This window comes from Nycticebus coucang, chromosome 6 (genome assembly GCF_027406575.1).
Source record: "Nycticebus coucang isolate mNycCou1 chromosome 6, mNycCou1.pri, whole genome shotgun sequence".
In the NCBI taxonomy this organism is placed as follows: Eukaryota; Metazoa; Chordata; class Mammalia; order Primates; family Lorisidae; genus Nycticebus; species Nycticebus coucang.
In genome coordinates this window covers 70,310,329-70,327,906 of record NC_069785.1, presented here as the reverse complement: position 1 = coordinate 70,327,906, position 17,578 = coordinate 70,310,329, and the positions used below count along the sequence as shown (strand labels likewise).

Genomic DNA, 17,578 nt, shown 5'->3' with positions numbered 1-17,578 from the left:
ATGGTCTAGCTTCCACTGGGCAAAACTATAAACAGGCAGGGGACTAAAAGAGGGTGGTAGCAAATTAAAAAAAAAATAGTGTTAAACAGCAAAGGAAAAAATGCATTAATGTCAAGCTAGTTAAAGGTACCTTTGCTAATGGTAAACTATTAACTATACACCCAGGAGAGATGCAGACTCAGAAATATTAAAAAGGCAATATAAATGCACTTTTCAGACAATTCTGAGAAAACAGATGCCTTGCAGAATTTTGGAGTCAATGTGGAAATCAAATCTAAGCACTGGTGGTCATTTAAAAATCTCTGTCATGAAGAACTTGGATATTTGGTATTTGGCAAAAGTGGATAGAAAGTTTAAACAAAATTGACTACTCACTTGTAGACTGTGCCTCCGTTGCCATGACCAAGGGTGTCTCGATACCGTATGTCTTGTTCATTCATCTCCACAAGAAAGAAAGAAAAACAAAAAAGGTGTCATGCTGTGGATGGAAATGTCAAGGAAAAGCAACTCTGGGCCATAAACAACATGCAGTCTGGGTCATTTCAAGTTCAGCTGCAAGAACGAGAAGATCAATACAACATTTGCTGTCCAATTTATAAAAGACGATACCAAGGGACAAAGTGATGGAAAGTTTAATGACAATTTGTTTGCCTGGGTCATTTCATTAAAGTTTGATAAAAGGTGTCAAAATGGAATGATATAACATAGCTCAAAAGGGTCAGGTCAGAGATACTGATAAGAAAACAATCTCCTGTACTGCATATAACCAATGCCAAATAGCACTGCAATAACCAAAGTCAAACTTAGGAAGGCAACACCCACAACAGACACACACCAGTAATCTAATGCATAATCTGTAAGTAAATCAGCCCCCGAAAACTCAAGTGACCCTATAATTAACATTTCACAAACTAAATAATGTTTATAATCTTCCTATATAGATAAAGTATTTCTTTGCAAATGATAAACTATTATATAGCAATAACTGGGCAGCAATATTATGCTGACAGAAAGGTGTGAAATCAATGCACCTTAAAATGCACACATAATCAAATATTATAATGCACAGAGGGAAAACATATACACATGTAATTTTTACAAAACAGTCCTTTTTATAACATATAAAACACAAGGTACTTTTCCAAGGTTCTATAAAAACCTATCATACCACAAATACTACTCTCATTTGTGTCATGAACAGTATGGTGACTCATATTAGTGCCCACAAAACAATGTTTCACTTTTTAGAAAACTCCCTAAATAATTATGTATCAAATGAGTAGTCAGACTTTAATTGATACATTCAGTAATTTTCTACACACTGATGCAGTTGTTTAAAAATCAACTGCCAACTTAATTCACTAAGTGGATTTAAGAAAGGTGTTATTTTCCATATAGCTAAAGCTTGGGAAAAGCCATAGTAAACCCTGAAAAAAAATCAATTTCCAGGGAACTGCACTGCCTTGCATGCATAGAAAATGGATGGAGTTTTTAATTCAATATCACTTGGGGAAAAAAATAGCTTGCTCTCAGACCATTATAGTAAACCTTTAAATATTTTGCTCTACTCTAAACTTCTACCAATTGAGTAAAGCAAGGCTTCATTTATCAAGGGAAATACTTTTCTTCTATATATTTCCAAAGTTGAAGCTTCAGAGAGCTGTGATAATTAGGAGTATAGCGCAGGTACAGAAACAGCTTCCTTTCTAAGCTATTTTGCCAATCCCTAAAAGAATATTAGCAGTTTAACATGTAAAGGCCAATCCAGGCACCAAATTTAACTGTAATACAATCAGACTGATGGAATTTATAATCAGCTAATTACTATATTTAGGGTCAATGAAGACATAACAGACACAGAAAGATTGGCAACTATTCCCCTATTGGAGGGGAAGTCTGTCCTTTACTACTCTTACAGAAAAAAATAAATATTATAACCTGTATAAAAGATGTGGCATTGGCTCAGCGCCCGTAGCACCGTGGTTACAGCGGCAGCCACATACACGGAGGGTGGTGGGTTCGAACCCGGCCCAGGCCAGCTAGACAACAATGACAGCTACAACAAAAAATAGCCAGGTGCCTGTAGTCTCTGCTACTTGGGAGGCGGAGGCAAGAGAATCACTTAAGCCCAAGAGTTTGAGGTTGCTGCGAGCTGTGACACCACAGCAATCTACTGAGGGCTTGAGATTCTGTCTCAAAAAAAAAAAAAAAAAGTGGCATGAAGAAAAGAAAACTTCATTATTCTAGAGTGAATGATAAATATTAAAGCAGCATAAGGAAAAACAGCACAAAAAATAATTTGAGATTTTGCTATACCAGCAAAGTTATTATTTGGTTTACTTTGATCAAGGAAGGATATGTAAATAGCAGTACCTAACAGTGCCTACAAATAGGCTACTGGGCTAATTTCTTTAGAACAGTTCTCGAGGTAACCTGAGTATGTCTCTAACAACCTAATTTGTAACATTAATTTACCTCCTCAGCTGTGCTCTTATCATGGCTTGAAGTATATTTCTAGGACAGAGATTATTTCACTCATTCAAGTATATAAATCCTGAATTAGGGGCACTGAAATTTAAGGGTAAGCAGGATGTCACTATATTTAATAGTATACAGAGTCAAGGCAACAAAGGGCCACGGTATATGGTCATATCCTCTCCACCACAGGTAACAGTGTGGGTATGGAACATCTCTGAGTACATTCAACCATTACGATCCTGATATTTTTATCGCTAATACCCACCAGAGTGAAAAGAGAAGTGAAGTAGTTCTCCAACCTGCATTCCCAGCACTCCAACCTAACAAGGAGCACAGGGAATAGGCTGAGAGCCCACGAGAGGGTGGAAGGTGGGGAGAACGGGAGAGGGTTTGTTGCAAGTGTACGTGCATGTGCACCAAGCACTATGTAAGCAAATTCAAGGACAGATATATAGAATCCTAGATAATGCAGAAGATTGCAAAATTTGAATGACGATGGTTTTGAAGAGAACCAGGTCCTGGTTCTGCCCAAAAGACAGGATCCAGTGCTGGGCGCAGTAGCTCACGCCTGTAATCCCAGCAATTTGAGGGATGAAGGGGAGACTGCTTAAGGCCAGGAGTTTAAGACTAGATACAGCAAGAATCAGTCTCTAATTAATTAATTAATAATTTTTTTTTTTTTGTAGAGACAGAGTCTCACTGTACCGCCCTCAGGTAGAGTGCCGTGGCATCACACAGCTCACAGCAACCTCTAACTCTTGAGCTTACGCGATTCTCTTGCCTCAGCCTCCCGAGCAGCTGGGACTACAGGCGCCTGCCACAACGCCCGGCTATTTTTTTGTTGCAATTTGGCAGGGGCTGGGTTTGAACCCGCCACCCTCAGCATATGGGGCCGGCGCCCTACTCACTGAGCCACAGGCGCCGCCCAATTAATTAATAATTTTAAAAGACAGTAGCCATAAACAAATGATTGAAGTGTTGGTTTCTACAATGTTTTAAAGTTATACAGACTTTATCTGACCTATGAACTGATTGATAATTTTTATTTGAATTTTCTTTTTTTGATACTTATTTGAATTTTCTAATTCTTTTTTATTTGAATTTTCTAATTTTTATATAGTATACAAATATTACTCACATAAAAACATTTTTAAAAGAAAAACTATTAGAGCAGAAAACTATTGTACTCAAATGATTATAAAAAAGTGAAAATTTCATCTCTCTGATCAAAATGGGTTAATTTAAATTAATCTATGAAAAAATCATTTTCAAAATGGGTTAATTTAAATTAATCTATGAAAAAATCATTTTCAAAATGGGTTAATTTAATCAATCTATGAAAAAAATCATGAAGGAATCACAAACATCCAATAACATTTTTGCCTTTATTAATTCAACTTTTCAAAATGAAGGATAGGAACAGTGCTCATTACATAAGAAAATGGGTTTTATAAGCCTTCAGAGTACTGTATTTAAATATTATAGATAGGATCAAGTATCATAAAAATCACAGAATTTTATAGTATTTTCGGCCATTTAGCTCAATTCATTTAGGTGACATAACTATTCAGTAACACCTAGTCAAGATTAGAATTCAGTCTTTCAGTAAACTCCAGCTCAATGTTACAAATCAGCAGACTGTCTCAAATGGAAATTTAGAGGAAGACGCCTCTTTCCTCACAGAAAGATGAAATATCAACTGAATGGTTCTCACAAGTTAAAAGCAATTTCATTAGGTATGACATTTGTTTTAAAGAAGAAAAATGTTTCAAAAATCACATAGCCATTTAAATTGAAAAGGGGTAAAGTAAATTTTTCATTCGACAATACCAAAAAGTCGGGCAGCACCTGTACTCAATGGGTAGAGCGCCAGCCACAAACACTTAGGCTGTCAGGTTCGACCGCCCGGGCCAGCTAAAATCAACAATGACAACTGCAACAAAAAAATAGCTGGGCGTTGTGGCGGGTGCCTGTAGTAGCTACTTGGGAGGCTGAGGCAAGAGAGAATCGCTTAAGCCCAAGAGTTTGAGGTTACTATGAGCTGTGACACCATATGACACTCTACCCAGGATGACAGCTTGAGACTTTGTCTCAAAAAAAAAAAACACATAGTTTTAAAATACAGTTCAGTTTCCTTCTTTTGACTATTAAAAAAAAATTTTTTTTTGAGACAGAGTTTCACTATGTCACCCTGGGTAGAGTGCCAGGTGTCACAGCTCACAGCAACCTCAAACTCTTGGGCTTAAGCGATTCTCTTGCCTCAGCCTCCCAAGTAGCTGCAACTACAGGTGCCCGTATTTTTTGGTTGCAGCTGTCATTGTTGTTCGGCTGACCTGGGCTGGGTTCAAATCCACCAGCCTTGGTCCATGTGGCCAGTGCCCTACCCACTGAGCCATAGGTACCACCCTATTAAAAAAAAAATTAAAGCAAATAAAAGGAGAGTAATAGACATGAGAGAGGGAGAAGAAAAAGCCTCAAGTGGTTACGGCACCAGCCACATGCACCAAGGCTGGCAGGTTCAAAGCCAGCCTGGGCTAGTAAACAATAGTGACAACTGCAACAAAAACAACAACAACAACAACAAATAGCCAGGCGTTGCGGTGGGCACTTGTAGTCCCAGCTACCTGGGAGGCTGAGGCAAGAGAATCGCTTAAGCTCAAGAATTTGAGGTTACTGTGAGCTGTGACACCACAGCACTCTACCAAAGGTGACATAGTAAGATCTGTCTCAAAAAAAAAAAAAAAAAAAAAGAGTTACAATTACATGTCAACTGCCAAGGTAGCAAATGACCTCAGGGAAGTGACTGGCCCAGGGCTCTGCTCCTGCTGCAGGAAAGGCAGGGGCCACAAAAGAACAGAGACAAAAACAACCCATGGGCGACCAGGCAGCGTGTACGTGGTAAGCGGGGGTGTCCTGTGGTCTGGCTTACATGCATGCTCTCATGTTTCAGTTTTGATATGGGATCCAAGACGAACTGTCAGAGTCTAGAGTTTTATACCTAGTGATAATAGTTTTAAATCTACAACAAATACCTATTTCTCCCAACCCTTCTTTTTTCTAAACACAAAAGTTTTTCAAATGCCATTTGAAGTTCTCCAAATAATAGCCAAGGATTCAGCTGGACCAGAATTAGTTCTACATCTCTAACTTCTCAATACATTTATGAGTATATCTTGACTTATCAGGAATAGGAAAATACTGTCACCATCTCATATAAAATCTAAAAATCAAAAAGAAGGAAAACAACCTTACAGAGGCAAAGGTCAGAGTCACATCTCCTTAGAGCAGTGGTTCCCAACCTGTGGGTCGCGACCAATGAAAATCCATCCTGCATATCAGATATTTACATTATGATTTATAACAGTAGCAAAATTACAGTTATGAAGTAGCAATAAAAATAATTTTATGGTTGGGGGTCACCACAACATGAGGAACTGTATTAAAGGGTCATGGCATTAGGAAGGTTAAGAACCACTGCCTTAGAGTAACTGTGTACTTTTTAAATCCTTTAAATTGATCCTTTGGGCTGTTTCTTATCAGTTTCAAATCAAGGGCCAATGTTAAACAGATGATGTCGTGCTAGAACCGAAGTAGGAAAAACACAGCCAGAAAATACATCAGTGCAATGGATTTATAGTTCCAATAAAACATGCCACAAATATCTTATGATTTATTTTTTAACCTGGAAAAAATGAAATACTCCATCATAAAGTGATAACAGGAAAACAGCATCTCCATTCCACAGACTAAATGTTAAACTTTTTAAAAAGTGCAAGATTTAGTATTTTAATGAAATTAATGGGGAAATGAAATGAAATTCAATTATAGATTAGTAAAGAAAATATTCTTTTGTTTATCGTCTGAGTTAAGAAGAATCAGTATCTATTGCTTATAAATCATTAAAATAAAAATGCTCAATTAATCCTTATTTTATATGTAAAGGTCTGACAGAAAATAGTCCTATCACCAGACCTTTGCTTCACAAATCGAAGCAATAATGGTTTCAGAAAGCAGTCACACTCTATGAGCAGACAATTGAAGAGATTTAGTAAATCCCACTTTATAGAGCACAGACTAATCGGAAAACACAAGCCAGTCAAATGTTTCTTATGAACTGTTGACACCATATCAATGCTGAATCAATTGGTGGCATTTACTCTGAGTGACAGAAAAGAAATAAATATTTATATCACATAACCTATATCAATGAACCCAGGCAGAAAGCTATTTCTAACCTGTCAATATTTGATTATCTTGAAGAATCATGTTCCTTTCTTTTAATGATTAATATGAATTCCTTATTAAATCTAAGTGGAGGCTAGTTGAAAGGCAAATCATTATTAATGTTTTGCTAAACCACTGAAATAAAAAACTATGCTCAAGTGTTAAAGTATCGTTAAATGTGACTTACATCTTCCATATAAAGTGGTGTCAGTGTTCAGACCAGACACTGACTGATGCCCACACTGAGCACATTCCCTCACTGCAATGGACTCTCACTCACTGTGTAGTTACACCAAGGAGTTGAGGAATTAACAGGTATTTTGAAAGTTTCCAAAGGTGGGGGTTTTTTTGTTTGTTTGTTTGTTTTAGTGAAAGTAAACATAAGAAAGGCTAATTCTTAAAAGAAAATGTCATACTGTTTAATGTGTGGTTATTACATTCCCAAAAGAAAACAATAAACAATCTTTAGGTGTCAAAAATCATTGCCATGACAATCTCCCACCATAGAGAACCTCATAACTGAGCCCACTAAAATATTTATGGTACTAGGTTTGTTGTCAAAACATTAGGAACATTGCAAAATGCTCTTCTTTTGCAGTAGCAATAAACTGGTTTTTTCTTTTCTTTTTTTTATTTTTTTTAAGACAGGGTTCAGGTCTGTTGCCTGCAGGGGTCCCAAACTTTTTAAACAGGTGGCTGGTTCACTCTCCCTGGTCTATAGTCCAGGCTGTTGGGGGGCTGGACTATAGTTAAAAAAAAAAAAACGATGAACAAATTCCTATGCACACTGCACATATTTTATTTTGAAGTAAAAAAACAAAATGGGAACAAATACAATCACACCACCGCATGTGGCCTATGGGCCGCAGTTTGAGGACCCCTGGATAACTCCCTGCAATCTTAAACTCCTGGGCTGATCCTCCTGCTACAGCCTTCCTAGTAGCTGGTACTAATGGCATGTGCCATGACACCTGGTTAATTTGTTCTTTTTTTAATTTTTTGAAGAGACAGAGTCTCACTATGTTACTCAGGCTGGTCTCACACTCCTGGCCTCAAACAACCTCAACCATATGCACCCTCAAAGCGCTACGATTATAGGCATGAGCCACTGCACCCAGTCTTGTTTTTCATTTTTGAAAGAGGAACCTATGACAGGTTATTTTCCATTGCCTGAGTTGAACAAATGTATTTAAAGCTTCTTAATTTATGTCAATTTTGAAATATATTTTCCAGCTAAAGAACACAAGTGACTTGTACATAAATTACCATCAGTAACTAGAATGCAAACAGGTTGAAGATACATAAATATCCTGGGCTCAATATTTCTGCATTTAGTCAGATTTGTTTATACTGGTTCTGAACACATAGAGGGTACGGGGGTGATACAAATGTGGAATTCAATGTAAACAAAACTGCTTAAAGTTAAAAGCATTAGATAAATACTATTTAAAATTTCGAGACTACCAAGATTATACACATAACACCAGATTCTCCTTAACTGTACCTAGAATATTTAAGGGCTAGAATTCACTCTGGATGATGATCAGATGTCAGAACCAGATCAACTTAATTTTTTCTAACTGTATTCAAGGAATTACATGCTAAACAAGCAAGGCGCAACCAGAAGCACTACCGTACGTTTTAAGGCATGTGCATCTATTAGGCCACAAAGTTACAGGTGATATTAAAGGACAGGCATGAGGACCTGGCTTTGTCTTCTTGACATGCTCGACTACAAGTACTTGATTCATGAAATGCCAATGAGGCTTGGAGAGGTCAGTGTGTGAAGGCACTGAATAAGCATCTGAGATAATTAAGATTTCAGCCTTCGAAACAAGGACAGGAAGTGAACAGCAGTTAAGAAAATCAATAGGAGTCTTTTATTTGCAGTGACACAGATGTCTCAGTCAATAGAGCCTAATAGGCAGGCTTGATCGCAATGGACAGGCGCCTGCCTCCAAGGCTATCAAAGGGCTTCCACTATAACAAACATTAAAACGCATTTATGTTGCTATTGAAGAATAGAGGACCCTGTAGGTAGCTTAATTTACCAGTGTATGTTTAAAAGCACTATACTATTTCAGATGTGTCCATTTACTTGAATCAAAATTTGTGAGAAATAACTGGCCTGCAGGCCCGTTTGTCCGTCACTGACAGGGTCAGGTCATTCTGCTTTAGATGGCCAGTCGTCTAGGCAAACCAATGTCTCCTGAAGGCCAGGGATTTTTAAATGCCAAAGGTCTGCTGTCACTCTGTTCTCCTAAAAAGCCAGTGTTAGTTTCAGGACAAAAGAAGGAGCTAAGGTAATAAAGTAACAGTTTTTCCTTTTCTCCCCAAAGATAATGGAAGAAACCTTCACCTCAGAATGCAGGGGTTGACATACTTGTTCAGAACTGATTAACTTTTTTTAACCTAAGATGGCAGCAGGGTGTGTGCATGGTACTTCAATCTGCTGGGAGTGAAACCCATTAGCACGGTTTGAAAAACGTGCCGTAAATTGTTCTGCCAATCAAATTAAGCCATGTTACTCATTTATGACAAGAAAAAAATTCACGTACTTTTCAACTGCTTAAGTTTCTAAATACAAACACCAGACAGTAATAAGTTATTATTATGCAAAAATATTAAAATGTAATAATACCTACCTGGCCATTGGCTAATATTTTTTTCAATTCAGCAGAAGATTTCTTTAGGCTGAAAAGGAAAAGACATAATTTTTAATGGCAAGATCAACACCTTTGAATACCAATCCAAACTCCAGACTAAAATACACTTTTGTTTTTAAGTATGGCACTGACTACACTCTTTTCATCCTTTTCCCTGTATAAAATTTTTCCTAAAAGCAACTGGCCAAATTCCAAAAATATCAATGAAGAGACTAAACCCCATTAGTAATCTAAAGAAATAGAGTCCTATAGTCAAAATGAAGCTACAATATTTTATGGACTACATCAGTGACTTTTTTTTTTTTTTTTTTTTTTTTGGTCATTAATTCTGAAAGGGTAGCCTTTCGGTGGCAATTTTATATGGACATTCTTGCTGCAAAACACAAAGTATTTAAAAATGCACTGAGAGGGCTGGGCTGGGTGTCTCACACCTATAATCCTAGCACTCTGGGAGGCCCATATGAACTCAGGAGTTCAAGGCCAGCCTGAGCAAGACCCTTGTCTCTAAAAATAGCCAGGCACAGCGATGGGTGCCTATAGTCCCAGCTACTCAGGAGGCTGAGGCAGGCAGATCACTTGAGCCCAAGAGACTGAGGTTGCTATAAGTTATAATGCCATGGCACTCAGGGAAACTCTGTCTCAAAAACAAAAACAAAAGAACAATGCATTCAGAATATTTATAGTAGCAAAGATTATGGAACTTCAAAAGATACATAGTTTAAGTCCTAACTATAGTTAAGAGCTATACTTCAGCTTCCTAGAAAGCAAATTATAGTAATTGTAGTAAGAATAAATCCTCATACCTACTAGCTGTGTGACCTGGGACAAGTTACTTATCCTCTTAAACTCAATTTCCTCTTTCTATAAAATGGAAAAATAAAAATTATAGGGTAAGCAGGAAAATTAAATATTAGAAAATATCTGGCATTGTCTTGTACATAGCAGGTATATTTTTATCATTAAAATAAATAAATTTCAGCTGCCTTCTTTCTCTTCTTGTAGGTATAGACTCAGTTTCTAGAGTTACTTAAGGAATATTAAAATGTTCTCTTGCTAGACATGGCTATATTAACTTTTATGTGCATGAGTTTAGTAAAAGTCCTATGAAATATTCTCCACATGTTGGTCACCTCTCAGTGAAATTTTGCAATAAAAATTTTGTAAATAAAGCTACATTTAGCTCCCATTTCACAACTTCCCTAATGTATGGTGACTCACGGGACACTCTGCAGCAAGGCAGTAAGACAAAGACATCAATGCATCGGCAAGCAAAAGGACGCATGAACTAACATGAAATAGATACTCACACTCCACTCGATACCTTAAATACGTTACATCTGAGAAAAGCTTGGACTTTGAAGTTTGACCACACTCACCATTTCAAGTTATTATTCCTCCTCTTTCTAAATATACCTTAAACTTTTGTTATGGTCAAATGTAAACTATGGAACTTTTGTCCCTATTTTCCTAGATTTTATAAAATATGTCCTCGCTCAAGGGTTCTAGACTTTAATAATGTCCTACCAAATCTAAAAATCCAAGCACTAAAATGGAGTTAAGAATTCAGTAGAGGGTGGTGCCTATGGCTCTGTGAGCAGGGCGCCAGCCCCATATACCAAGGGTGGCGGGTTCAACCTGGCCCCTGCCAAACAGCAAAAAAAGAATTCAGTAGAATAGGACTAAAGCTGATAAATAATTGCCTAAAATCAGTCCACTTAACCAAATAATAGCAGTTACCATTTATCGAGTGACAACCATGTGCCAGGCACTGTGCTAAATGCCATTACTTACCCTAATTTAATCCTCCCTAATTTATAGACAAAGCTAAGGTACATACCTTGCTCAAAGTCATTCTTTCACACACATGCTTTATTTTCTAGGAAACATTTAGATCCTAGTATTCCCATAAATGACTCCCAATTTGAGAGTTCCAATTATTGTAAAAACACACATAACCAAACAAAGCCAAACAAGGCAATGTTTCTCCACAGATACTCTATTATGTTATAAACTTGAAATAATAACATTTTGATTCATTGCATTTGCAAAACACCTGTCATCCAAGAAACAAAACATGATTCCTTAATACAGCTTCATTAATCTTTCCAACACCAGAGGTAAACAGAAAGTTTAATCATCCTAATTTTACAGAAGGAGAAACTCAAGTTGTTTAGGAAAGGCCTTGCCTTGATGGTGGGACTTGAAGTCAGTAATTATGGCCTAGGAAAACCATGTGGTTTAGCTCAGTTTAATAAACATTGATTCACCTAAAACAAAAGCAACTAATGCTTTGAGAGTAACAGCAAAGTATCAATTTCATTCACTATGCCTATATCTGGCTATCAATTTGGTCTAGTAAAAACATATTTTGTGCCCTGGCAATTTCTTTGTGACTGAGTTTACTCAGTATTTCATTCATCATTGTCATAGTGACTTGAGTTATCCAAAAATCACTTTTAAAAAACATTTTATAATTTAAATGTGAGGCAAATGTAACTTGGGAATGACATCTGAAGAGGGACATTGAGATATCCAAAGAAGAGTAAAAGGATGAGGAGACTAGAAATAATGTCATATCAGTAAAGATGAATGAGTTGAGAGAATTTGATCCAGAGACAAGATTTAAAGGGTGTATAAGCATATTCATTCATTCATTCGTGACTGCCTATCACGCACATGCTCGGCATCACGCTAGGAACTAGGACTTCAACAATGAATATGCTACTGTCACTGCCTTTGCACAATATGCTCACTGATACAATAAAAGGAAGTATGGGAGGATTACAGAAATTCATAGAAAGGATACCTGGGATAGACTGGGGAGGTGGGGAACAATCAGGAACAATTTTCAGCAAAGATAATTTGGTCCTCCAGGATGATCAAGGTGAAGGTGAAGGTGGGGATGAGACAAGGAGGAAAACAGAAAAGAGGCAGCAGTGTATGTGCAGGTCCACAGGTGAGGGGAAAGTGATCCATTCAGGGCACCATCAGCAATTCTGGAATGTCAGGTGGGAAGGGGAAAGTGGCAAGCCAGCAAGCTGGAGTGGGCAGAGCACCCACATGTGAAAGGCCACTGCTCACCTGCTGTGAAGGGTGCACTTTATCCTTAATGGGTGAAGAGCAGTAAGGAGTTTTCGAGTAGGGAATGATGGCTCAGAACTGTGCATTAGCAAGATCACTCCAGCTGCAGCATGGAGGAGGGACTGAAATGGGGCAAGACTGGCGGGAGGAAACTATCATGAGGGTGTGGCAGTGATGTGGGCAGTCTGACCTGCACAGCAACAGCGCTAGAAAGCAGACAGCCTCAAAGCTACTCAGATGGTAGAACCTACGGCTGCAGGGGTGTGGGGCTGAGGAAGGCCCAGGAGCAGTGACAGAGGACTGGTAGGTGATCCAGAGTTAATGGATGGATGGGTAAGAACTCACTAGGGCAGGAAGGCTAGAAGATGCAGTATGTTCGGAGGAAAGATGACTGCACCTTGAAGAGGAAACAGCGCATTCTAAGGACTAAACTGAATTTTCACCAACGGGTGCTAAAGGATGACAAATCCCACTCACAATGAAGAGCTTTCTAAGATGTAGCTAAAGGAAAACAGAAAGTGCTGCCTTGGACAATAAAGTGCATTCCTCCCACAGAGATGCTTCTCCCACAGAGATGCTTGAGAACATCTGGATGAATATTTGTCAAGGACCCTGAAATCAAGCACTAAAGGAGGGTAGGATTAGCTCAGTGTTTCTCCTACTTGTTCTCTATACCACAAGCAGAGGATCTTACAAATACAGAGACTACCATGGCACTCTCCTATAGAAAACACTCCAACGGCTCACTAGTGCACTGAGGGGAAAATGCAAAGCTACAGGGCCTCCCTGGCCTCACACACTCTGACTCCAGCCTACCTACTTATCTCCTATCACTCCTATTGTTCTCCTTCATCTCCCCACAGCCCTGCCGCACTTAGGACCCCTGTCTGGGCTCCAGCCAAATTAGCAGATTAACAAACATGTTGAGCTCCTTTTCCACCTTGGGGGGGGCCTTCACCGACATGCCTCTGTCTGTCTGGGGTGTCCTTCTCTGCACGTGACATGAGCAGGTCCTTCCAGTCTTCAAATCTAGATGGAAGCATTGCTCTCCCCAGAGAGCCGTCCCTCAGGACCCACTCTAAATCTAAACATATTCCTGCACAGTGTTCACTCTTCTCACATCCTGCTTTATTCCCTTCATCACACTAACTGTAAAGCATAATTATTTGTATACTTTTTTTGTCTGTACACCCATTAGATGATGAGCTTCAGAGGACAAGGATCACACTGTTTCTGTTGTGTAGGACAGTACCTAACGGACAGGAGGCTCTCAATAAACACCTGTTGATTAGTTATCAACCTGGGGCATAGACCATGGCCAACCTAGGGTGGCATATATCATGTACAGGGCTTTTTCAAATTACTTTCCTCTCATTAGAAGAATCATTCCTGGAGCAACTATCATTACTATTTAAGAAAATACACATTCCTAAGGGAAGTTGCCACAGACAAAAAGGCTGAGCACCACTGAATCATCAGATGGTCTCTGAACTTCTGTCCAACCTAAGAACTTTATAACACTCTGTGAATATAATTTTTGTATTAAAAAACTAATTCACTCAGGGCGACGTCTGTGGCTCAGTGAGTAGGGCGTCGGCCCCATATGCCGAGGGTGGCAGGTTCAAACCCAGCCCTGGCCAAACTGCAACCAAAAAATAGCCGGGCGTTGTGGCGGGCGCCTGTAGTCCCAGCTGCTCGGGAGGCTGAGGCAAGAGAATCGTGTAAGCCCAAGAGTTAGAGGTTGCTGTGAGCCGTGTAACGCCAAGGCACTCTACCCGAGGGCGGTACAGTGAGACTCTGTCTCTAAAAAAAAAAAAACACTAATTCACTCAATGTTGTTAAAACCAAATCTGGGAGAATTACCGCCTCTGTCTTCTCATCTTTTCAACTCAATACTACTTTTTATACCATAATAAAATTTAACCTAAACCACCAAGGAAAGTCCTTGTTCTTCCTCTGGGGTCACAATCAGTCTGTGTGGATTACACTTGTCCTGGAAATAGTGGTAATAATGAAATGCCCTACCTTCTTCAAAATGAGTGTAGCAAGTGCTCCTTAGCACGAGTGCCTCCATCCTACTGGGCCACGCTCACTTGTGCAACACGCATGGAGAGAACCGCTGCAAAGTACCTCCCGGCAAGGCCACACCCTTTGTTGAAAACATCTACCCCTCATTACCATAAGGTAGATGATCCACTGGTGAATAACTAGACTCACTTTATTTTAAGACAGAATAAATTATTTAAAAAGGAAACATACTTTAAGAGATGTGTGCTCATAGCAGGGAATTTGGTGGGTAATAACACTGACATCATAAAAAAGCAATCAGGAAAGTGACTTTGCGGAAGAGGCATGGAGACTTGTAAAGACAGCAAAGCCCCTGGGCCAAAAACCAATAGTGTGGGTTAAGACGGGAGGCAGAGATACTTAAGGTAAAGTAGAACACTGAACTACACCTCAGCCAATAAAGGGCATCACTTTATAAATACTGGCTAAAGCCCTAAACCCAGAAATACATTGGCTGAAGCCCCAAACCCAGAAAAACCCTCAACAGAGAACGAAAGGGTTTTCTAGTTCGGTTGGCTTTTCAGTTACCAGTGTGCATACATACACATGGAACAGTCACATTCATAGCGTCCCCTTCAAGTACAGTCATAGGATGTTTACTGGCTGAATAACTGAATATATAAGCAAAATGTCCTAGAATTCTACCAGCTTAAGCAGGTTGCTCCATCCACCCCAACAATATTAGCATAAATTAATGAAACTTATCTTCCCTGTATAATAGCTCCAATACCCCGCACACCAAAGATACTACTGGTCAATTTCAATTTCCCCACTTTACTGATTCCCTGTATCATTCTGGTGAAGATGCTAGTGGATGATGGCACTGTCAAAAGATGCAAAAAATAAAGCATTTTGCAAATGATGAAACAGATCATCAAAGGCAAGAAATAGTAAAACCCGAGGCATGAATTTTCTATATGATCTGGAGATTGACGGAGAACCATTCCACAGATCAAAATTAGTATTTTAACATCTCACAAGGTAAGCGGGCAAGATGGCTGACTAGAGGCAGCTTTCACCAGAAGCTTCTGTCCAGGAGAAAAACTGGATTGAAGGGCAGCACCTCTAGCTCAGTGAGTAAGGCACCGGCCCCATATACCAAGGGTGGCAGGTTCAAACCCAGTCCCAGCCAAACTGCAACAAAAAAATAGCCAGGCATTGTGGTGGGCACCTGTAGCCCCAGCTACTCGGGAGGCTGAGGCAAGAGAATCCCCTAAGCCCAGGAGTTGGAGGTTGCTGTGAGCTGTGACGCCACAGCACTCTACCAAGGGCAACAAAGTGAGACTCTGTCTCTAAAAAAAAAAAAGAAAGAAAGAAAAAGAAAAACTGGACTGAAGTGAAGTTGGAAATGCTGAAATTAGGGGGTTGAACATAAGGATATTTTAACATCTCTAATTTCACCCTTCTATGTGAAGTCCTTTACTCTTTGATCAATATATAGCTAGAATTATCTGATCTAATTTCTTTTTAGCCACATACACTTTTGATCTTATAAAAAAGAAAGGTCATCAGACAAGCCCCTTCCTCACAACCCTATCCGCAACTCCGCAGATTACCATGCCAGGCCCACACTTCACTAGCTTGCTTGCTCTCACCTATTGCTTGGAAGTGAATCCGAGATTGCTGGGCTGCTGTGTTGAGAGGGTCCAGCCCGGGTATTCACCTACAAGTAAAGAAAGAATCCTGATCAGTCTTGTGTTCTGAGGACACAGTTCTAATTAACCTATAATTTGCCACAAATTTCTCATTTCCCTACGGAGGTTAATTAGCTTGTTGCTAGACAGATCTACAGTTGGAGTCTATTCAGTATATAGGTTACAGAACCATATAACTCGTATATTACATAATACTCTTTTCCTGTCATTATTCAAATACTTAAATAGCAATGAAGAAAGGAAAAATAAGGAAAAAATTAATTTCACTGTCTAGAACATATACAAAACAGTACTTTCAAAAAGTACATTAAGAATATAACCAAGGATTAGTAGTGAACCACAGGTTATAATATCCTCCCAGCTCTACAACCAAGCAGAACATTCTATGTAGAATGTTTCTTATTCACTAAAAAATGAGATCCAAATAATCGACTATAAAATATTTGAGCCTAGTATAAAAGCCAGCATTTCTTTCAGACATGAAGCCCTAAGCAGAAATCCAGAATTCAAAATACAAAGAACAATAAAAAGACATTAACTAGATATATGTTTCTAGTGTAACTGTGTCAAAAAGAAGAAGGGAATAGACCAGGTACAATATGCTTATGTGCTTAATCCCTGAAATAAAGTCTATTCTTTCACTCAAGTAAACCATTGTGGACAGCAGTATTCATGATCATCCTAAAGAAACTGACCAACAAAACAATCTCACTAATTAAAAGTACAGCATCAAAACCCCCATATCCAAATACAGACGCATATTGAGCAAATACCTCAGATGAATCCCCCTCCACCTCCCATAAAAATAAAAAAAAAAGGATCGCTTGTCAAAGCTAGAGAAAGTGCAGTTTTATTTGACATTTCAATAAGTGGAACACAGCATTACAAATCCATCTAACTTTACTGAAACAATTATTGAAATTCGTACCTTCAGGCCATGTATGTTCCGTTCCCCAGGAGGCTTGCAGGCTGAAACAGTAATTGACTAAATTGTAGAACACATCAGGGCCATTTACAAATTTGCTCAAAATGAATCGTTTAAAAAGAAATGAGGGTGACACCAAAATTAGCAGAGAGAAATGATTGAAAAGTGGCTCCCAAGACCCAAAGAAATTATGAACCAAGGTTTTAACTTGCAGGACTGAGCATTTATAAATGCAAAGAGCTTTCTGACACCACCTCATATAAATTCTAATTTCTGCTTAAAACATATAAAAATCAAGTTAACTGAGCTAAAATGATTACATTCCTTCCATAATTCAAATTTCTGCAATCTGTCCTCACTCTGTTACATTGTGTATCTGCTATCACTCAAACTACTTTGAAAATAGCTAGGGTTTTCTGAGGGGGCAATGGGATGGGTCAAGGATCTTTTAATGCCAGAAAGATTGCTATGATTCTAAGATA

The 17,578-nt window shown here is 38.8% G+C and overlaps 1 protein-coding gene across 9 annotated transcripts in view; it reads right to left on the bottom strand.

Annotated features, from left to right (window-relative positions):
- Positions 1 to 17,578, bottom strand: part of MAP2K5 (mitogen-activated protein kinase kinase 5) — a 316,347-nt gene that overhangs the window by 246,840 nt on the left and 51,929 nt on the right. For all 9 annotated transcript variants that reach the window (XR_008380627.1, XR_008380628.1, XM_053594066.1 and 6 more), the window contains exons 5-8: positions 17,100 to 17,140; positions 16,112 to 16,179; positions 9,348 to 9,396; positions 376 to 440 (exon numbers count right to left, since the gene is read on the bottom strand). Coding sequence is in view for 7 of the 9 variants with exons in the window: in XM_053594066.1 (XP_053450041.1) it covers positions 376 to 440; positions 9,348 to 9,396; positions 16,112 to 16,179; positions 17,100 to 17,140 (223 nt within the window). In the remaining 2 variants the exon portion in view is untranslated. The remainder of the gene's footprint in view (positions 1 to 375; positions 441 to 9,347; positions 9,397 to 16,111; positions 16,180 to 17,099; positions 17,141 to 17,578) is intronic.